This window comes from Tupaia chinensis, unplaced genomic scaffold (genome assembly GCF_000334495.1).
Source record: "Tupaia chinensis unplaced genomic scaffold, TupChi_1.0 Scaffold000683_1, whole genome shotgun sequence".
In the NCBI taxonomy this organism is placed as follows: domain Eukaryota; kingdom Metazoa; phylum Chordata; class Mammalia; order Scandentia; family Tupaiidae; genus Tupaia; species Tupaia belangeri.
This window is the reverse complement of record NW_006160206.1, coordinates 478,819-495,489: the sequence shown is the minus strand read 5'-3', so window position 1 is coordinate 495,489 and position 16,671 is coordinate 478,819. Positions and strand designations below refer to the sequence as shown.

General features: G+C 49.1%; 1 protein-coding gene across 3 annotated transcripts in view; it reads right to left on the bottom strand.

Moving 5' to 3' along the window:
* Nucleotides 1-2,547: 2,547 nt before the first annotated feature.
* Nucleotides 2,548-16,671, bottom strand: part of RGS10 (regulator of G protein signaling 10) — a 50,189-nt gene continuing 36,065 nt past the window's right edge. For 2 of the 3 annotated variants that reach the window (XM_027776565.1, XM_006160397.3), the window contains exon 5: nucleotides 2,548-2,899. In XM_027776565.1, the coding sequence (XP_027632366.1) occupies nucleotides 2,753-2,899 (147 nt within the window). In that variant the 3' untranslated portion in view covers nucleotides 2,548-2,752. Of the gene's footprint in view, nucleotides 2,900-16,044; nucleotides 16,239-16,671 lie in introns of all 3 variants that reach the window. The other variant, XR_003551411.1, reaches the window with a different exon arrangement.

Below are 16,671 nucleotides of genomic sequence, written 5' to 3'. Positions count from 1 at the left end.
CCCTAAAGAAAAACCCCCAAAAAAAAAAAAAAAACACCTTTGAGGGAGCTGGCAGGTGGCATGGTGGTTAAGGCACTGGACTCCCACATGACTGACTGTGGTTCAAGTCCCAGTCCTGGAGACTTGCTTTCTCTCCCTTTCTCTCCTTCTCTGTATCTCTCTCTTGGGTCAAACTGAAGATTAATAATGATAAATAAGATTAAATAAATAATTATAGAGGAAAAACTTGTGAACTCCACTGTAGCATGGATCCTCATGATTGCTTTCTCCCGTGACTGAATCCAGGAAGAGTCCCTGGCACATTGCAGACACAGTTTAAATACTCATCCATGGATGGACGGATGACGATAGACTGGGCGGTGGATGGCTGGATAGATTGGGTGGAGGTTGACTGCATAGACCGGGCAGTGGATGGCAACAGTTTGGGCAGTGGATGATGGTAGACTGGGTGGTGGATGACAGTAGATTGGGTGGTGGATGACTGAATAGATTGGGCGGTGGATGACAATAGACTTGGGGGTGGAAGAACAAATGTAGATGGGACTGGCAGGTGGTGTAGTGGTTATGATGCTGGACTCCCACATAGCTGACCACTGTTCGAGACCTGGACCTGGTGCCTTGCTTTCTCACTTTCTCTCTCTCTCTCTCTGGTCAAATTTAAAAATAATAAGAAAAAATAAAATTAAATAAATAATTCTTAAAAAGAAGAAGAAGAAGAAGAACAAGAACAAATACAGAGATGCAGGTGAAGGGCTAGTAGAAGCTTCTATACGTACCCCAGTCCCATGGCTAGTGCAGATGTAGGAAGTGGGGGGATGGAGGGGAGGGTCTTTTGGCAGATAATCTTCTGCTAACCCCAGCAGTTTCTTTTATTCAAGTGCTTATAAAGAGAGTGCCAACTCAAAAAGTCTCTAAGCCCAGTGGTAAAGGGGGAAAAGTCAGAGAGAGGCCCCTAACCCACCTCCAATACCTGGGCCCTGCCCACCAGAGGCTCTCCAAAGGGAGCCAAGTAGGTTGCCCCCAAATCTCCCTACGTCTGCAAGGATGCAGTGGCATGTGTCTGCATCCCAGCACTTTTCTTGCTAATAAACTGAAAGTTGTTAGAGAATACATATGTCTTTAAGTGGTTTTTTTTTTCTTCCATTAGTGAGAGACAAAAGACACAAAGGAAAGAGAGAGACAGCATCCTCAATAGGGTCTCAATGCCAAACCCACCCCCATGGGCATGCGCTGTGTCTGGCTTATTCAGGGAGGTCTCTGGGTGTGAACCTAGAACCTTCCCATGTGGGTCAGCTCACAAAGAATCACATTTAGTGCTGTGACCCCTCTGGCCCCCTGTGAAGTTTTAAATCTTTACTCTTTAAAAATGCATCAGTTGGGCTGACTTGGTGGTGCAGCAGTAATGAGCTGCTTAAGAGATACTGGCTCTGTATGGGAGATTGCAGGTTCAGTTCCCTGGTCTGGTCTATCCACACCTGGCACACATGGTTGCGGCTGGCTGGGAAGGCTGGGGAGTGGGTGGGAGAGAGGAACTGTACCAGGAGACCCTGTGGACAGTGCTTGTTTTCACTCTCTTTCTCAAAAAAAAAAAAAACAAACTTAAAATAAAATGCATCAATTGGGACCAGCAGTTGGCGTAATGGCTATGTTGCTGGACTCCCATGTAGTTGACTATGGTTCGAGTCTTGGACCCAGTGGCTTAATCTCACGCGGGGCATGTGTGCGTGCATGCCCAAGATCCGGAGAGGAGAAAGAAGGAAAAGGGATTGCGGAGTGGCCATCTCCCCCCGGGGGGGGGGGTTAATTCTTGCTTTCTGTCTCTCTGTCTTTCTGGCAAGCACACACGCCCTATAGCAAAAACCTCTCCCCCCACCATCGCAAAAATAAAAGCATCAATCTACTCTGACAATGGACTGAATTTTCTGATGACAGGGCCCTTGGGTGTCATTCTCAGGTTCTGGAGAGAGGGAGAGAAGACACGCTGGAGGTCTGTCTGGGAAGTACCTGGAAAGGACAGTTTTGGGGGGAGCTGACCTGCTGAGAACTGAGTAACCCAGCTGAGCATTTGCTAGAAACAGCAAACACAAGTTCCCATTTGTCTTTTTTCCCCTTTCTGGTTGAGATCTTGTTTCCATCAAGATGAACTGTTTATCTGTGTTGCTTGAAATGCTATGGACTGAGGGCACAACCAGAACCAACCCACGCACAAGAAATAATAACCCTTGGATAATACTCACACGCGAGCACCCCAAATCTTTAGAGGCCATCAGTGATTAGTTTTCTTTTTTCCAACACTGAACTTGCTCTCGAGAAATATTTAACCCAACGGCCACTGACAGGCTGTAGCCCCTGTGGCCTGGCTTTGTCAGATCAATCCATGCATGACATCGTTTGCCCAGTGAGTCTGTGGACCCACACGACTCCTCAGCAGAGAGGCAGGGCGAAGACCTAAAAGGCTATTTTCCCTCTGTGACCTCGCATGAAGTTTAATGAAGCTATCAAATGCTCATGGTGTCCAGTGTTGAAGGAATCTGTTTGTTTTGTGAATGGAAACGTCGAAGCTATTTGCTGTTTTATGTAAGATTAGCCATCATGCAAAACTCACTGGTTAAGCAGTTAATAAAACACAGTATCCCCTCGAAGGCTTTTGTACATCAGAGTCCTTACAAAGAACAAAGCAATGAGAACCCCTGCACGGTCCTGAGAGGAAGTTCCTTTGCTTTGTAAAGTGGCCAGCCTCAGCTCGTGGGTCTCATGTATTATAAATTCTTGAAGCTCTTTTAGCTGCTGTCTGAGCATCGGGCGGCTCCTCCTCTTCTTCCTCGGTTCGCTTGTGTTTTAAAAACAAGTCAGACTTTAGGAAGCGGCTGTAGCTGTCATATTTCATGAGATTGAAGATCTAAGGAGGGAAAAGAAAAAGAATCTGAAGGCTGAGGCTAATCCGGGCCATGAATTCTACTGAATATTTATTAAATTCCTACCTTGTGCCAAACAATACAAACATGTGCAAAAACACAGGGAGAGCGCTACAGTAAATGACGTGTTAGATAAGACAGCTATCCTGGATGGTTTGGGTCATCATGCAATAATCCTAATGGAATATATAGCTTAGAGAGTCACATGAACAGACACATCTGTATTCCCAGGGAAGTGTAGACTCATACCCTCTGTCAGGTGGTCCTTTAGGAAACTCCGCTGCTTTTGGATAGACAACATGGGGACATATTTCTCTAACGGCTTGAGATAGCAGAATGAAAACCGTTTCAGCAGAGGCAGGGGTTTTAAAAAGACTACCACTGAGGCCAGCAAGTGGGCATCATGGTTAAGGCACTGGACTCACATGTGGGTGACCATGGTTCAAGTCTTGGACCTGGCAACTTGGAAATCATGCTGGATATGTGTGTGTGCACCCTAAATCCCAGGAGGATGGAAGAGAAGAGATTATGGTGTGGCTATCCCTCCTGGAGGATGATCTGTCACTTTTCCTCTCACTGTCTCTCTTGGGTGAGCACACATTCCCTATGGCAAAAACAAACAACCTCCCCAAAAAAACGTAAAAAAAAAAAAAAATCACTGGGGCCAGCAGATGGAGTAGTTGTTAAGTCTCTGGACTCCCACATGGCCGACTACGGTTGGAGCCCTGGACCCAGTTGCTTGAAAATCAACCAGGAGAGTGTGCGTGTGTGTGCCCAAGATCCCAAGAGAAGAATGGAGGAGAAGGGATTGCTGTATGGCCATCCCTGACCCCCGGGGGGGATTTCCCCCTTTCCTTCTTACTGTCTCTGTCTGTCTCACTCTCTCCAGGCTGCACATGCACCCTGAGGCAAAAACTTCTAAAAAAAAAAAAAATCACCATCATATCAGATGATGCCAACATGGTTAAGATCTTCAAATATAAACAAGATGATGATGATAATAAGTACATTTTTTACAAAAAGATCTCCAGTAAATCAGGGCATCCAAGATCTCAAACAGACCAATGACCATGCCAGGAAACAGAATGAGGTGCATTGAATGCCAGGCACGGGAGTAAAACTAGTCTTAGCGAGGAGGGGATTCTGGAACAGGTCCAGATGAAACAACATGTCAGTGGGGGGCTGAAGCAAACACCTGCACGCTCAGACAGGCTGAGGGGCACATATCTAGGAAGAAACAGTACTAAGGTATGTCAGGTGACAAGGAGGACCCCTGGCCAAGTCTAAATCCTCCTGCGGAGAGGGCTGCCACCTACCAACATCACAGCTTGAAGTCCTGTCCTCTGGCACAGAAGCCTCCTCTGGCTTCCCTCGGACCTGTTCTGGGCCACAGTCCCTATTCCCAGCATCCACTCCCCCCATAACTCCTACCTGGCCCTATGCCATCCAGCCTCCTCCCTCGCCCTACAAAAGGTCTAGGGGAAGGTCAGCCAGGTGGCACAGTGGTTAAGGTGGCTGGATCCTACATGGTCAACTGTGTGGTTCAAGTCCTGGACCCAGGGGCTTGAAAAACATGCCGGGTGCATGTGTGTACATGCCCAAAATCCCAAGAGTAGAATGGAGAAGAAAAGGATCGTGGCGTTGCCCCCCCCACCACACACACACCCAGGAGTGATTTCTCATTCTCTCTCTCTCTCTCTGATCAGCGCACATGCCTGGATGCAAAATGAAAAAGAAAAGAAAAGAAAAGAAAAGAAGAGAAAAGAAAAGAAAAGAAAAAAAATGTCTAGGAGAAGGAGTCCAGGAGTGCAATGTCTTTTTGAGAACTCTCTTTCTCAGAACCTTCATCTCTTTCTCAGACCTTTCAACTTAACTTCCAGGACATGCTGCAGACTAAAAATCCACGCAGCACGCCCTGGTACCTTCACTTACCACACCAGCATAGGCAAAACCAAGTGGAAAGTTCCAGCGCTGTCTAGAATGTTGCTCTCTGCCAGGCGGGGTTATCGAGTGGGTGGTAAAACCCTGACATCTTTGAAAACTGCCGTCTCCCAACACACACACCCCAACTATTTTGTAAATGAGATGTCTGAGTGACCAAAGGGCCCCGAACATCTGCTTGGAGGAGGTGCCGTGCCTCAGGAGGGAACTGGGACTCTCTTACACCTCCATTTGTGGGAGACAGCTCAACCGCCGGAGAACCACCCGAGCCATTTCGCTACGAGCAGAGTCCCTGGCCCAGTGAAGGATGAAGGACTGTGGTTTTCTTCAAACCATTAAGCTCGTACCTGCTTTCTCCAGGGCCCTTCCCGCCTCACCCCAGTTCTCTAACTGCTCAAAAGACCAGACCTCCCGAGGTCCCCACATGGGCTCATTTTGTAGCAATCCTGCAATCTTAGACATGACTGTAATTTGCTGAGGTTTGGAGAAGTTATTATTATTTTCTCAATCCCCCAAAACAGAGAAATCATAGCTAGGGGCGAGACAGCTGATAAGGAATGCCACTAGCCCTGGCTGCCATGAATATGCTGAGAGGTGTCCCTGTCCCTTATCACCTGCACGATTCAGTCCTCGTGGGGTACAGGAGTCCCCCGAGGGAACGTTCAGGTGCTCGTCCAGTTTGAGATCTGGACTGGAGGTTCAGAGTGTGCCTAAGGAACCAGCTTCAAGAGTCCCCCCGCCCCCCAGCATGCAGCCCTGTATCCACTCCCACCCCAGGACCACAACAGATGGGACCCGGCGCGCGGCAGGATGCGGTGTGACCCAGTGTCTCGTCTGAAGTCTTCGTGTGTGGGAGAGGAGCATCCTGTTTGCCTGTCATGGCTCTGAGGTTCAGACTTCAAAGGGAGAAAAAAAAAAGGCCTGCAGGGCTGGAGGCACCAGGGCCAGAGGGGGCGGGGAGGGGGTGCTACCTGGCTGAGAGGAACGCTCAGGAGCTCAGGAGGCTGGCAGGGATGACAGGAGGCCATACGCTGTCCTCTCCACTCCACTGGGGCCAGCAAGCCCGAGGACAGAGGACTGCAAACTATTTAACAAGAGCCCAAGAGCCACACCCTGCCAGTGAGAAATGGGCAGGTGTGAAATGCCCCGTGAGCCCCGAGGGCTTTAGCCTCCTGCTTCCTTCTGAAGCCCTCAACCAACGCCCGGTGCTGCTGCCACGGTCACCAAGAGGCATGTCCATGGCCTCTCCTTCCCGAGCTGGGAGTCGCCTGATGGCTCGACTTGGGGCCCACAGGAAGGCTTCCTGCTGTCATCTGCCACTGCCATGGGGCACCCTGGACCCTGGCTTAGACACGTGGTAACGCGTGTTCCCATTACAGAGCTTACTGCATGGCTAGTGCCCAGCAAAGGTGGCTTAGAGAACAGAGAGCACTCCGAAAAATCTCTTCCAAGAAGGTGGCCAAAGGAAATGTCCCTAGCACTGATTATATCCTTATTAAGCACAAAGGAAACAGGACCAGTGGGGTCCAGGGAAGGTTTGCCAAGTGAATGACCAGAAACTGCTCAATGTGCAAAGGCAGAGGGCTGGTGAGATGAACCAGGGGGGTCCCAGCACCGCCGAGTGTCTTCTAACCACACGCCAGGCAGTGTGTGGAGCGTTTTCTTACTAGATTCTCACCACAGCCCCACGAGAACACTGATTTTACAGAGAAGGGAACAGGGCTTACAGGCTCAATGCTGTGCCCAGATGGGAGTGTATCAGTCAGCTCCAGCTGTCATAACAAGTATCACAGATACTCATGGTCTTGGCAGGTAGAAGTCCAAAGCCAAGGTGTTGGAGGACAGTGTTCTTGTAAGGTCTTCTCCTTGGCTTGTGTGAGATGGCTGTCTTCTCCCTCTGTCCCCACATGGTCTTCCCTGGGCATGTCTGTGTCCTAATTTCTCCTTCTCACTAGGCACGGTGGGTTAGAGCCTACCCTGATGACCTCATTTAACACTAATTACCCTGTAAAGGCCCTATCTCCAAGTGCAGTCATGGTCTAAGCTACTAGACGTTAGGACTTCAGCATATGATTTCAGGGGGGCACAGTTCATCCCAGAGCGGTGAGCAAAAGAGACAGGTGGGAGGCAAACCCTGGCTGGGTAGTCTTCAGCCCACATTCCTAACCTCTGGGCTATACTGCCCCACTTGTGAGAGAACAATACAGTCAATGAAGCCCACAAAGAGAGTTGACTAGGAAACACAGCCCATTAAAGTAAATGACTGATTAACTTTTTTTTTTTTGAGAATTTTTTGGGGATCTTGGGCACAATGCGCATGCACATGCACCCGGCGTGACTTTAAGCCACCAGGCCCAGTACTCAATCACGGTTGATTACATGGGAGTTCAGCGACATAGCCATTATGCTAACTGCCATTCCCGATTAACTTTTTAAATGCACTCAAACTAAAAACAATGCGGGCTGGCCCTGTAATGCAGTAATTAAGCCCCATGCAAAGGGAATCCCATATGGCTGACTACAGTTCAAATGCAGGCCCCAATGGCTTGAAAAACATGCTGGGCACATGCACATTGCCCAGGATACTAACAAGATGGAGAAATGGAGAAAAGAGGGATTGCAGCAAGACCAGATCCCATTAGTGGTTCTCTCTCTCTCTCTCTTCTCTCTCTCTCTCCACCTCTCATGCTCACACACTCTCTCTGGTATAAAATTAAATACATAAATAAATACATACAACTATTACACATACGTTCTTTTTTGAGAGAGAGAGAGATTTTTGCTATAGGGTGTGTGTACTCGCTGGAGAGACAGAAGAGAGGCACAGAGATAGAAATTGAGAAATCCCCCCCCCGGGGGATGGCCATGCCACAGTCCCTTCTCCTCCACTCTCCTCTTGGGATTTTAGGCACACTTGGTGTAAGTTGTAAGCAGCTGGGTCCAGGACTCGAACTGTGGTCGATTGCATGGGAGTCCAGTGTCGTAACCAATTCGCCACCTGCTGGTCCCCATATAAGTTCTTTTAAGGAGTCAGCCCAACCAGTAATGCTGCTGCACAATGCTGGAGAGGCCATATGAACCAGCTACACACCCAGCTCCCATTTCTGGCCACCTGAACAAGTTGGGCATACCCAGAATCTTGGCAGCTACTGGTCTTGAGTAAGGATCACAGTGTGAAGACCCTATCAAGGATCCCTGACTTTCTCTTTCTCATGGAGATACACTTTTTTTAAGAAGTGTTTTTGGGGACAGACAGTGGCACAGTGATAAAACATGACACTCTTTGAGGCTGAACCACTCCAGAAGGCTCCTAGTTCATATCTGGAGACTTCCCTGAACACAAGGGACACACACATGCCCATGATCTAGGACTGGCTAAGGCTGGGAGTGGATAGTGGCATCAAGACCCTGCTAGATGGGACCACCAATTAGTGTAATGGCTATGTCGTTGCACTCCCATGTAGTCGACCATGGTTCGAGTCCTGGACCCGGTGGCTTAAACTCATGCCAGGCGCCTGTGCGTGCGTGCCCAAGATCCCGAGAGGAGAATGGAGGAGAAGGGATTGCGGCGTGGCCATCCCCCCCTGGGGGGTGATTTCTTTCTCTCTCTCTCTCTCTCTCTCTCTGCCAAGTGCACACACCCTATAGCAAAAACCTCTCAAAATAATAAAAAAAGAAAAAAGAAAAAAAGACCCTGTTAGAGGGGCCAGCAGGTGGAGTGGTGGTTAAAAGCACTGGAGTCCCACATGGCCAACCATGGTTCGAGTCCTGGACCTGGCAGCTTGCTTTCTGTCTTTCTTGGGTCAAACTGAAATAAACAAATGAATACATGAATACATAAATAAAGTTAAATAAAATAATTCTTTAAAAAAATAAAATAAAAAGACCCTGCTAGAGGTGTGGTCTTTCTTACTAATGGAAGAAATAAATAAACTTTTAAAAACAGTTTTGCTATAGGGCATGTGTACTCATGGTAGAGAGACAGAGAGAGAGAGGGAAAGTGAAAAATCACCCCAGAGGAGATGACCATGCCGCAATCCCTTCTCTTCCATTCTCCTCTCAAGATTTTGGACAAACCATCTCTCTGGACACGCACATGGGCCTAACATAATCTTCAAGCTTCTGGGTCCAGGATTCAAACTGCACAGTCAGCCATGTGTGATCTAGCTGCATTAACCCTTCACCCCTCCTGCTGGTCCCTAAATACTGGGTCATCAGAAAAGGCATGATGCATTTTTGCACAAAAAAACGCAGACCCAATAAAAAAACCTTTAATAACGTTAAGTGTTTTTGTGTGTATGAACAGGAAATAAGTATCCCCAAAGGTCAGTTGCAGAGTGTTGAAGAGCGACCCCCAGAAACTCGCTTTCACCTGGAACCTCGCAGCGTGACCTTATTTGGAATAGGGTTGGTTAAAGCTCTCAAAAAGAATTCATCCTACTCAGGATGGGCCCTAAATCCAACGGCTGGTGTCCTTATCAGAGGAGGAGAGGACACACAGCGTGAAGAAGGCCATGTGAAGACAGCAGCAGAGACGGAAGCGATGCCTGGAAACGCCATGGCCTGCCAGCAGCAGCCAGCAGGCTGGAGGCTGGAAGCAGCAAGCATTGTCCCCTGGAGCCCGCAGAAGAGGCGAGGTCCTGCCGATGCCTCCATTTCAAAGTTGTAGCCTCCCAAACTCACAGAGAACACAGTTCTGCTGTTTGAAGCCACTCAGGTTGTGGTCATTTGTCACGACAGCCTCAGGAAACTTATTACGGTCACTTATTGATTTGACCTCACTCCTACTCGAGCACAGAGGAGCTGGCCCCAGGGGTCCCAGGCAGTTCTACAAAACCGGACAGTGGCCGTCACCTGAACAACACGGTCAGACTCTTAAAGTGTGTGCAGGAACACCAAAGAAGAAAGAGGAGACAGACCTGGGAGGAGGAGGCTGGAGATGTACCGAAGGCATCGGAGCAGAGAAGCCACGGATCAGTCCCAGGGCTGGGTAGCCAATGAAGGAGAAAACTCAAGTTGGCAGATGAGTTGCATTCTGGATCTTTTTTTTTTTTTTTTCCAAGACAGCTGTGACTTAGCAAGGTTTCAGGTTTCAGCAGCCCCCACATCTGTGAGCTGCATGCCTGAACCATATAAACTGTTTCGCATCGTTGCCTTGGGATCCAGTCTTGTGGATCAGTGGAGGGTGGGCTTGGAGGAAAATGAGAAGGGAGCCTTCCTACAATGTGCAACTCTGTGGCACCACTCCCTCTGCAAATCCTGGACAGTGCAGTGATTGGTTAGAGCTCGCCTTTCTGTCAAAAAAGAATATCCATGCAATGCTCCCACTTCAGGCTATTTGCAATTTGCTGCTCCAGGAAAGGATGCCCTCACTGAGGCATACTCATCCACGTGAAGGGTCTGGCCTCGAAGGCCTCTCCATAAACATTCATGGCTGTCTCAATCCACTGCATTTCAAACTAATAAATGTTTTAACAGTTTCACAAGGTAAGTACATTAGAAGACCTCAATGAAAGCTACATCCTCCCTTTTCAAACTCTTCACCTTGCTTTTTCTACCAGTACAGGAGAAAATGCAACAGAAGTTTTATTAATGGGATTTCCTATGATGGGATTATTCATGGGATTTTCTGTTTCAAGAACTTGGTTTAGCTTTTATAGGGAAACTGCTGAAAGAAGGCAGGAAGAACCACCGTCTGGATGGTAGTTCTAGAATGTGTTTTGCTCCCCACTTACCTAGATGACAGACCCGCTTTTGTACCCACTGAACAGACAGAAAGTGGGAAGGAAGGAGGCTCCTCTTCCTCCCACGCACGTGTGATGAAATGATGCCAGAACTGGCTGGCAGTGGTAGAGGTGTATAGGCACAGTGTACACAGGGCTGTCGTTGTGCCTCGAGGTGAAGACCACCTCTTCTCCTGACCCAGTAACGGGGCATGCCCAGGGGAAAGTCTGAGGGCAGCTGACAGAGAAAGGTGAGAAGACTAAAAGGATCAAGTCAGCCCTTGTCCCAAAGCTTTGGGGTGGGTCACGGAGAAGGTTCTGTGGCTGTGGGCACGGCTCCCGCTTCATAGCCAGGCCGCTCAGAGATGGACAGCTTGCCAAGAGTGAGAGCAAAACTCCAGAAAGAAGCTGGACACAAGTGGAATCAAAAAGGCCCCCTGCTTGGGGCAAAATCCCCTCACAGGCTCATGGGTCCAGTGCTGTCACGTGGGTAGAACATTCTGTCCACTGTCTCCTGGAGTCCATAATGCTCAGATTCAAAGACCAAATGACATGATGCACTATCTACTTGAAGAGAAGGGTTTTCTGTTGCCTTTTGCCACCAGAAAGAGTGAAGAGCTCTTCCGGAACCCTCTCTCCTCTCCTCTTCCCTCACAACACCATTTTAGAGTTGCAAAAAAAAAAAAAAAAAAAAAAAAAACAGCAAAATGAATCACGGGCCCCAAAGATGCAACCCAGGGAACCAGGGATCAGCATTAGCTTTCCTCTGGACTTTGTGCACAATCAGCTGCAACAATCTCATTTGGGTTGCCCCCTATGAATACCTGGACATACTTCTCCCCAGGAAGGTTGGGAGAATACACGAGGTAACCACTGAATACAAGAAGCATCCTGCTAAGGACGAGGGGAGAGCTCAGGTTAACAACATCTGTGCTATTTCTAGAAAAGTTGGCATTCTACAAAGTTGGAAGAGAAAAAAGCCAATGATAATGGAGAGAGAAAGCACAGTCATGCTCTCGATTTGGAAATGTATTCTTCAAAATGGGAGGACACCCACCTCACTGAAATAGGGTAAAAACTAAATCTTGGCAAGCCTCCGTGAAGATGAAATGGCCAAAAAGTTCAGGTATGGTACTTTCTCAAGAGCTCACCTGATCAAGGCAGGGAATTTAAGGTCCTCTTGATGCTAAACAGAAGGATACAGGCACAGAAACAGCCCAAGGATACTTCAGAAGAAGAGTAAACAAGCGTAAGGAATATGGAATGCATCCTCCAATATACCACCCACCCTGTCCCCAGATCCCTGGGGTCTCCTTTGAAGATGAAAAACCCAACACAGTAAAGTAGTAGGAAGAGAAAAGAAACTGGAAGTGGACAGCACACATCGATGTCAATAAAAGGAAACAACCAGAGCCAGTCAGTTTCTCAGGGATTCTCACACCTGCCATTTCCTGGCTCTGTCACATAAGGTAGGGGGAGTGGCCTCTGAAGACGCAGTTACTAGCCTCCCTTGCCAACTGGTTTCTGGCTAGATTCAGCCAAGGAGAGGTGTCTCAAAGTATTTCAGATACTGTCCTTTACCCCTCCCAAGGCAAACACTGGTGGTAGATAGGGGTAGCCACATTTCCTTGCATTTAAGCAAAAAAAATTGCAACCTGCCCTTTCTGGCCTAGCATGCTGGAAAATATCAATTTCTGGAAGGGGTTTGATCTGGTAGTGCCTGTCAGCTGGCACCTACAAGACTGAGGCATCCTGAACCCTGGCTCTAGACACTCCCAAAGCCTGGGAGAGGGGGCCACAGCCATACAGGAGTACTCGGGCCCAAGTCCTGTTTGGAGAAATAAGGGGCTGGGGAAAAAAGCGAACCCCCGAGTGATCCCCATACCCCCCGATGGCCCAACCCTTCTTATTGACATGGGAAAAGGAAGTGTTTCTTACCTTTTGGGTTCTGGGAAATTCAAAGAAACTACGACGCTAAAAGAGGCCAGGTTTACAGCTCCTTTCTCTGTCGAGGATGTGGCTGGGAGTGCTGACACCTCACTGAAGTCTTTTTAAGATGTTTTTAAGCATCAGAGGCCGAGGGCTTCCTTTTAGAACCTGCCTGCACTCTGCCTTTCCAACGAGACTCCAGCAACCCTGACACCTGGTGAGGACATCCCGCCTGCACGCCAAGCCTCCTTCAAATGTGGGCACTGAGATCCCTGAGCTTTCAGAAGGGAAGAATAAGCACCCTATACCCCTTAGCCCCATGGCCTCTTCGTACGCAGCCCAAGAAAGCAACGCTCTAAAGTTGCTATTTGCGATGCCCTGGCCCTTTCTGTCTTCATACGTCTCATTGCTGCTCCAGAGGGAACAAATCACAGCGTGTTGTGGGATTCAAACCAGAGACTTCAGAGCAACGAAGTTGTGTGCTCTGGTGCTGAGAAAGTGGCTGGAGCAGAATTTTGTTTTAAATATTTCATGTTGCATTACTTCGAGTCACTGAGCGGACTTCAAAGGGTTCCACTCAGAAACGCTCAGAGCGGGGATGGCCTGGATAGGCAGCCTAATGGGCTTCCCACTAGGGAGCGGCCAGGACACAGCAAGGTTTGGCAGATCTTTTACATTTTTTTTAAGAATTATTTATTTAATTTCATTTATTTATTTATTATTATTATTATTATTAAATTGACCAAAGAAAGAGAAAGAGGGAAAGCGTGAAAGCAGACCACCAGGTTGGGAACTCAAATGGAAGTCAGCCATGTGGGAGTCCAGTGCCTTAACCACCATGCCACCTGCTAGCCCCACAGCCTGGCAGATTTTAACATTGCCCTTCATACCCTCCTTGCTATGTGAATTTACTTTTCTTTCCTTTTTTTTAAACCTTTCTTTCTCTTTCTTCCTTTTTCTTTTCTTTCTTCTTTTCTCCCTCTCTCTCTTTCTTCCTTTCTTTTTCTTTTTTCCATAAGAGAGAAAGACAGAGTGAGAGAGAGACAGAGAGATGCACAGAGGGTCCTCAAACCCTGGTCCAGCCCCAGTGTCAGCCAGTGCTAGTGCAGACCACAGGCATGTCGGTCCCTGGTGTGCTCGGGGAGGCCCCGAGACACAAACTTGGGGCCTTTCCCACGTGGATCCAGCCGCACCACCACCCAGTCCCCTCCTTCCTTTATCCTAATAACGAGCAGGTGCCAAAGCAACAATGAACAATGGTTCTGAGGGATAATTTGTACCGAACCCTGAACAACACGGTAATAGGATGTGCATGCGTGCTCCATGGCTAGTGCTGGCCTGGTCGTTTCTGCACTGGCTTCATCCGTGGAGTTCCCAGTCACGGGGGTTGGCGAGACACGTGTGCTCAGCTGGCAGGGCCAGCACAGGGCGATGCCATCATTTCTTTACGGAGAAAGCGACTGGGCTGCCGTGCCTCATCTGCTCCCTGCATGTCAGGGCTGACTCCTGGGGCCTGAGTGACAACTGATGGAATGCTCTGGAATCAGCCAGGGCTGGAGGTAGAGAAGAGCAGGACCGAGCACGGGGAACGAATGTGGGAAAGGAGAAGATGAGAGCGCTGGCTGTTAAACGCCAAAGACACCACGGCCAGTGCCAGCGGCCATGAAGGAAAATGGCGGCACAGAGAAGAGGAAGACTGCCTAGGGGAAGCCACATTTCCCAGCATGGCCTCCTGAGAATGGCCTTGGGCTGACAGTGATGGGAAGAAGATCTGGCCCAGCTTTCACCTCCTTCTCTCCCAGCTCTGTGGCCTGGAGCTGACAGCAGTGCTCTCCCTGCCAGGGACTTTCTCACTTGTTCCCTGGAGTGCCAGTCCCACCTCCCACAAGGCTACCAGAGAGTCAAGCAAGAGGTGTAGAGGCGTTGTGCAAACTGTGAAGAGATTTAGGGACCAGCAGATGGCGTGAAGGCTACATTGCTAGACTCCCACGTAGTTGACTGCAGTTCAAGTCCAAGACCCTGTGGCTTAAAACTCAGGCTGGGCGCGTGTGCGTGCGTGCCCAAGATCTCAAGAGGAGAATGGAGGAGAAGGGACTGTGGCGTGGCCATCCCTCCTGGGGGGTGATTTCTCACTTTTTATTTCTCTGTCTCTGTTTCTTTGGTGAGTACGCACGCCCTATAGCAAAAATCTCTGTTTTAAAAAAAAAAAAAAAAAAAAAAAACATGAAAAGACTTAGTCCCAATGTCGTCTTCTTCTTTTTTTTTTTTTTTTACAAGAGGTTTGTTTTTTGTTTTTTTGCTATAGGGCGCGTGCGCTCGCCAGACAGACTGAGAGAGACAGAGAGATAGAAAGCGAGAAATCACCCCCCAAGGGGGATGGCCACGCCGCAATCCCTTCTCCTCTATTCTCCTCTCTGGATCTTGGGCACGCACGCACACGCGCCCGGCGTGAGTTTAAGCCACCGGGTCCGGGACGTGAACCACGGTCAACTACGTGGGAGTCCAGCAACATAGCCATTACACTAACTGCTGGTCCCAGTCCCAATGCCTTCTTACTAAGGTGTGAAAGCTGACATATACTGCTTGCTGCTTTTCAGGCAAGGACCTGAGGCCTAGTGAGGGTAAAACATGTGAAATCTGTCATAGGACAGATTTTGTCTGGATTTTTCTTTTCTAAGTTTCTTTCTTTCTTTCTTGAGAGAGAGAGGTACAGAGACAGGCACCCCCAGCAGGGTCCCCATGCCACAGTCCACCTCCCAGCCTCAGCCAGCTCAGCTCAGGGGCACACGTGCCCGGCGTGCTCAGCGCAGTCTCTGGACGAGAAGCCGCAACCTTCCCAGGTGAGCCGCCCCACAGGGCACTGTGTAACTGGTGTGCCATCACCCAGCCTCGCCTTTGCTGGTTTTCAAAGTCCTATTGAGCCAAGGCTTAACCTCAGCAGTACTGACATCTTCAACCAGACAATTCCGTCGTGAGGGGCCACCCTGTGCATCGTTGGGAGTTTACACATCCCTGGCTTCTGCCCACCAAATGCCAGCAGAACCTCTCCCTGTTGTGACCATCAAAAATGTCCCCAGCCCCCCAGGGCCAGATCGCCCCCAAGTAAGCTGAAGTTCATCTTCCCATTCCTTTAAAGCACACACCCAGCTACCATCATGGAGGGCTGACTGCCCCCAGCAAGCCGCTCACAAACACGACCGCGTTTCAGCCTCAACCATAACCCCCACTGCACAAGGAGAGGGCTGAGGCACAGAGAGGAGAGACAGCTTGCCCAAGATCTCTAAAGTCAAGAATTCTGAGGGAGGGAGGAGCAGGGAGTCAGATGGAAGGAGAGAAGGCCGCGCTGTCAGGGAGTGACTTTACCGCCAGGACATGGGACACTTGTTGACTGCATTGCCGTGTTACTCAGAGAGGCGGCAGTGTGGTTGCCAAAAGCCCCAGATTACAGAAGAGACCACAGAACCCACACTGAGAGACGGAGGCAGGACTGCCATACGCACCCCTCTTCCCTCTCCTGTAGTAAGTGCCACACTTACACTCAGTGGTAATGATGGCGGATCTGAGTTCGCATTCAGGAAGCAACAGGGCAGGCGCTGGGGTGGGGTGCAGTAGGACCCTTCCAGTCACTCTGAGCCCTTTGTCACTTATATTTCCATCTTTTATCTCTTCCTGTTCTCACGAGCGGGCCGTCACTGATTTCCTCACTGCACATACAGCTCGGGCGCAGACCCTGACACACAGTAGGCCCTCAATGAATATTTATAGTATAAAGGGATGAATGAAACAACAAATGCACAAGTCAGCAAACCACAAACCAAACAGACCTCCCACTAGTGCATATTTGAAAGAAAAAAAGATACAGTAGGGATCGCACTCATTGAAGAAACCAACTCTCGTAAGACAGCCTCCCTGCCTCCTACGGATTTGTCCAAGAGTGGCCTCTGACTCCATGCGGAAGGACCAACGAGATGCCACAGCACCTCCTGCCTCTCTGGGCTCTGCAGAAAGTACCGGGCACACAAGACAGACAACCATCTCCTCTTACATGAGTTTTCAGGCAACCAAGTTTCTTGTTTTGTTTGTTTGTTTGTTTTTTTAATTGCCAGAGGGTATGTGCACTCACCAGAGAGGAATGGAGAAACAGAGAGAAGGAGAGGGAAAGA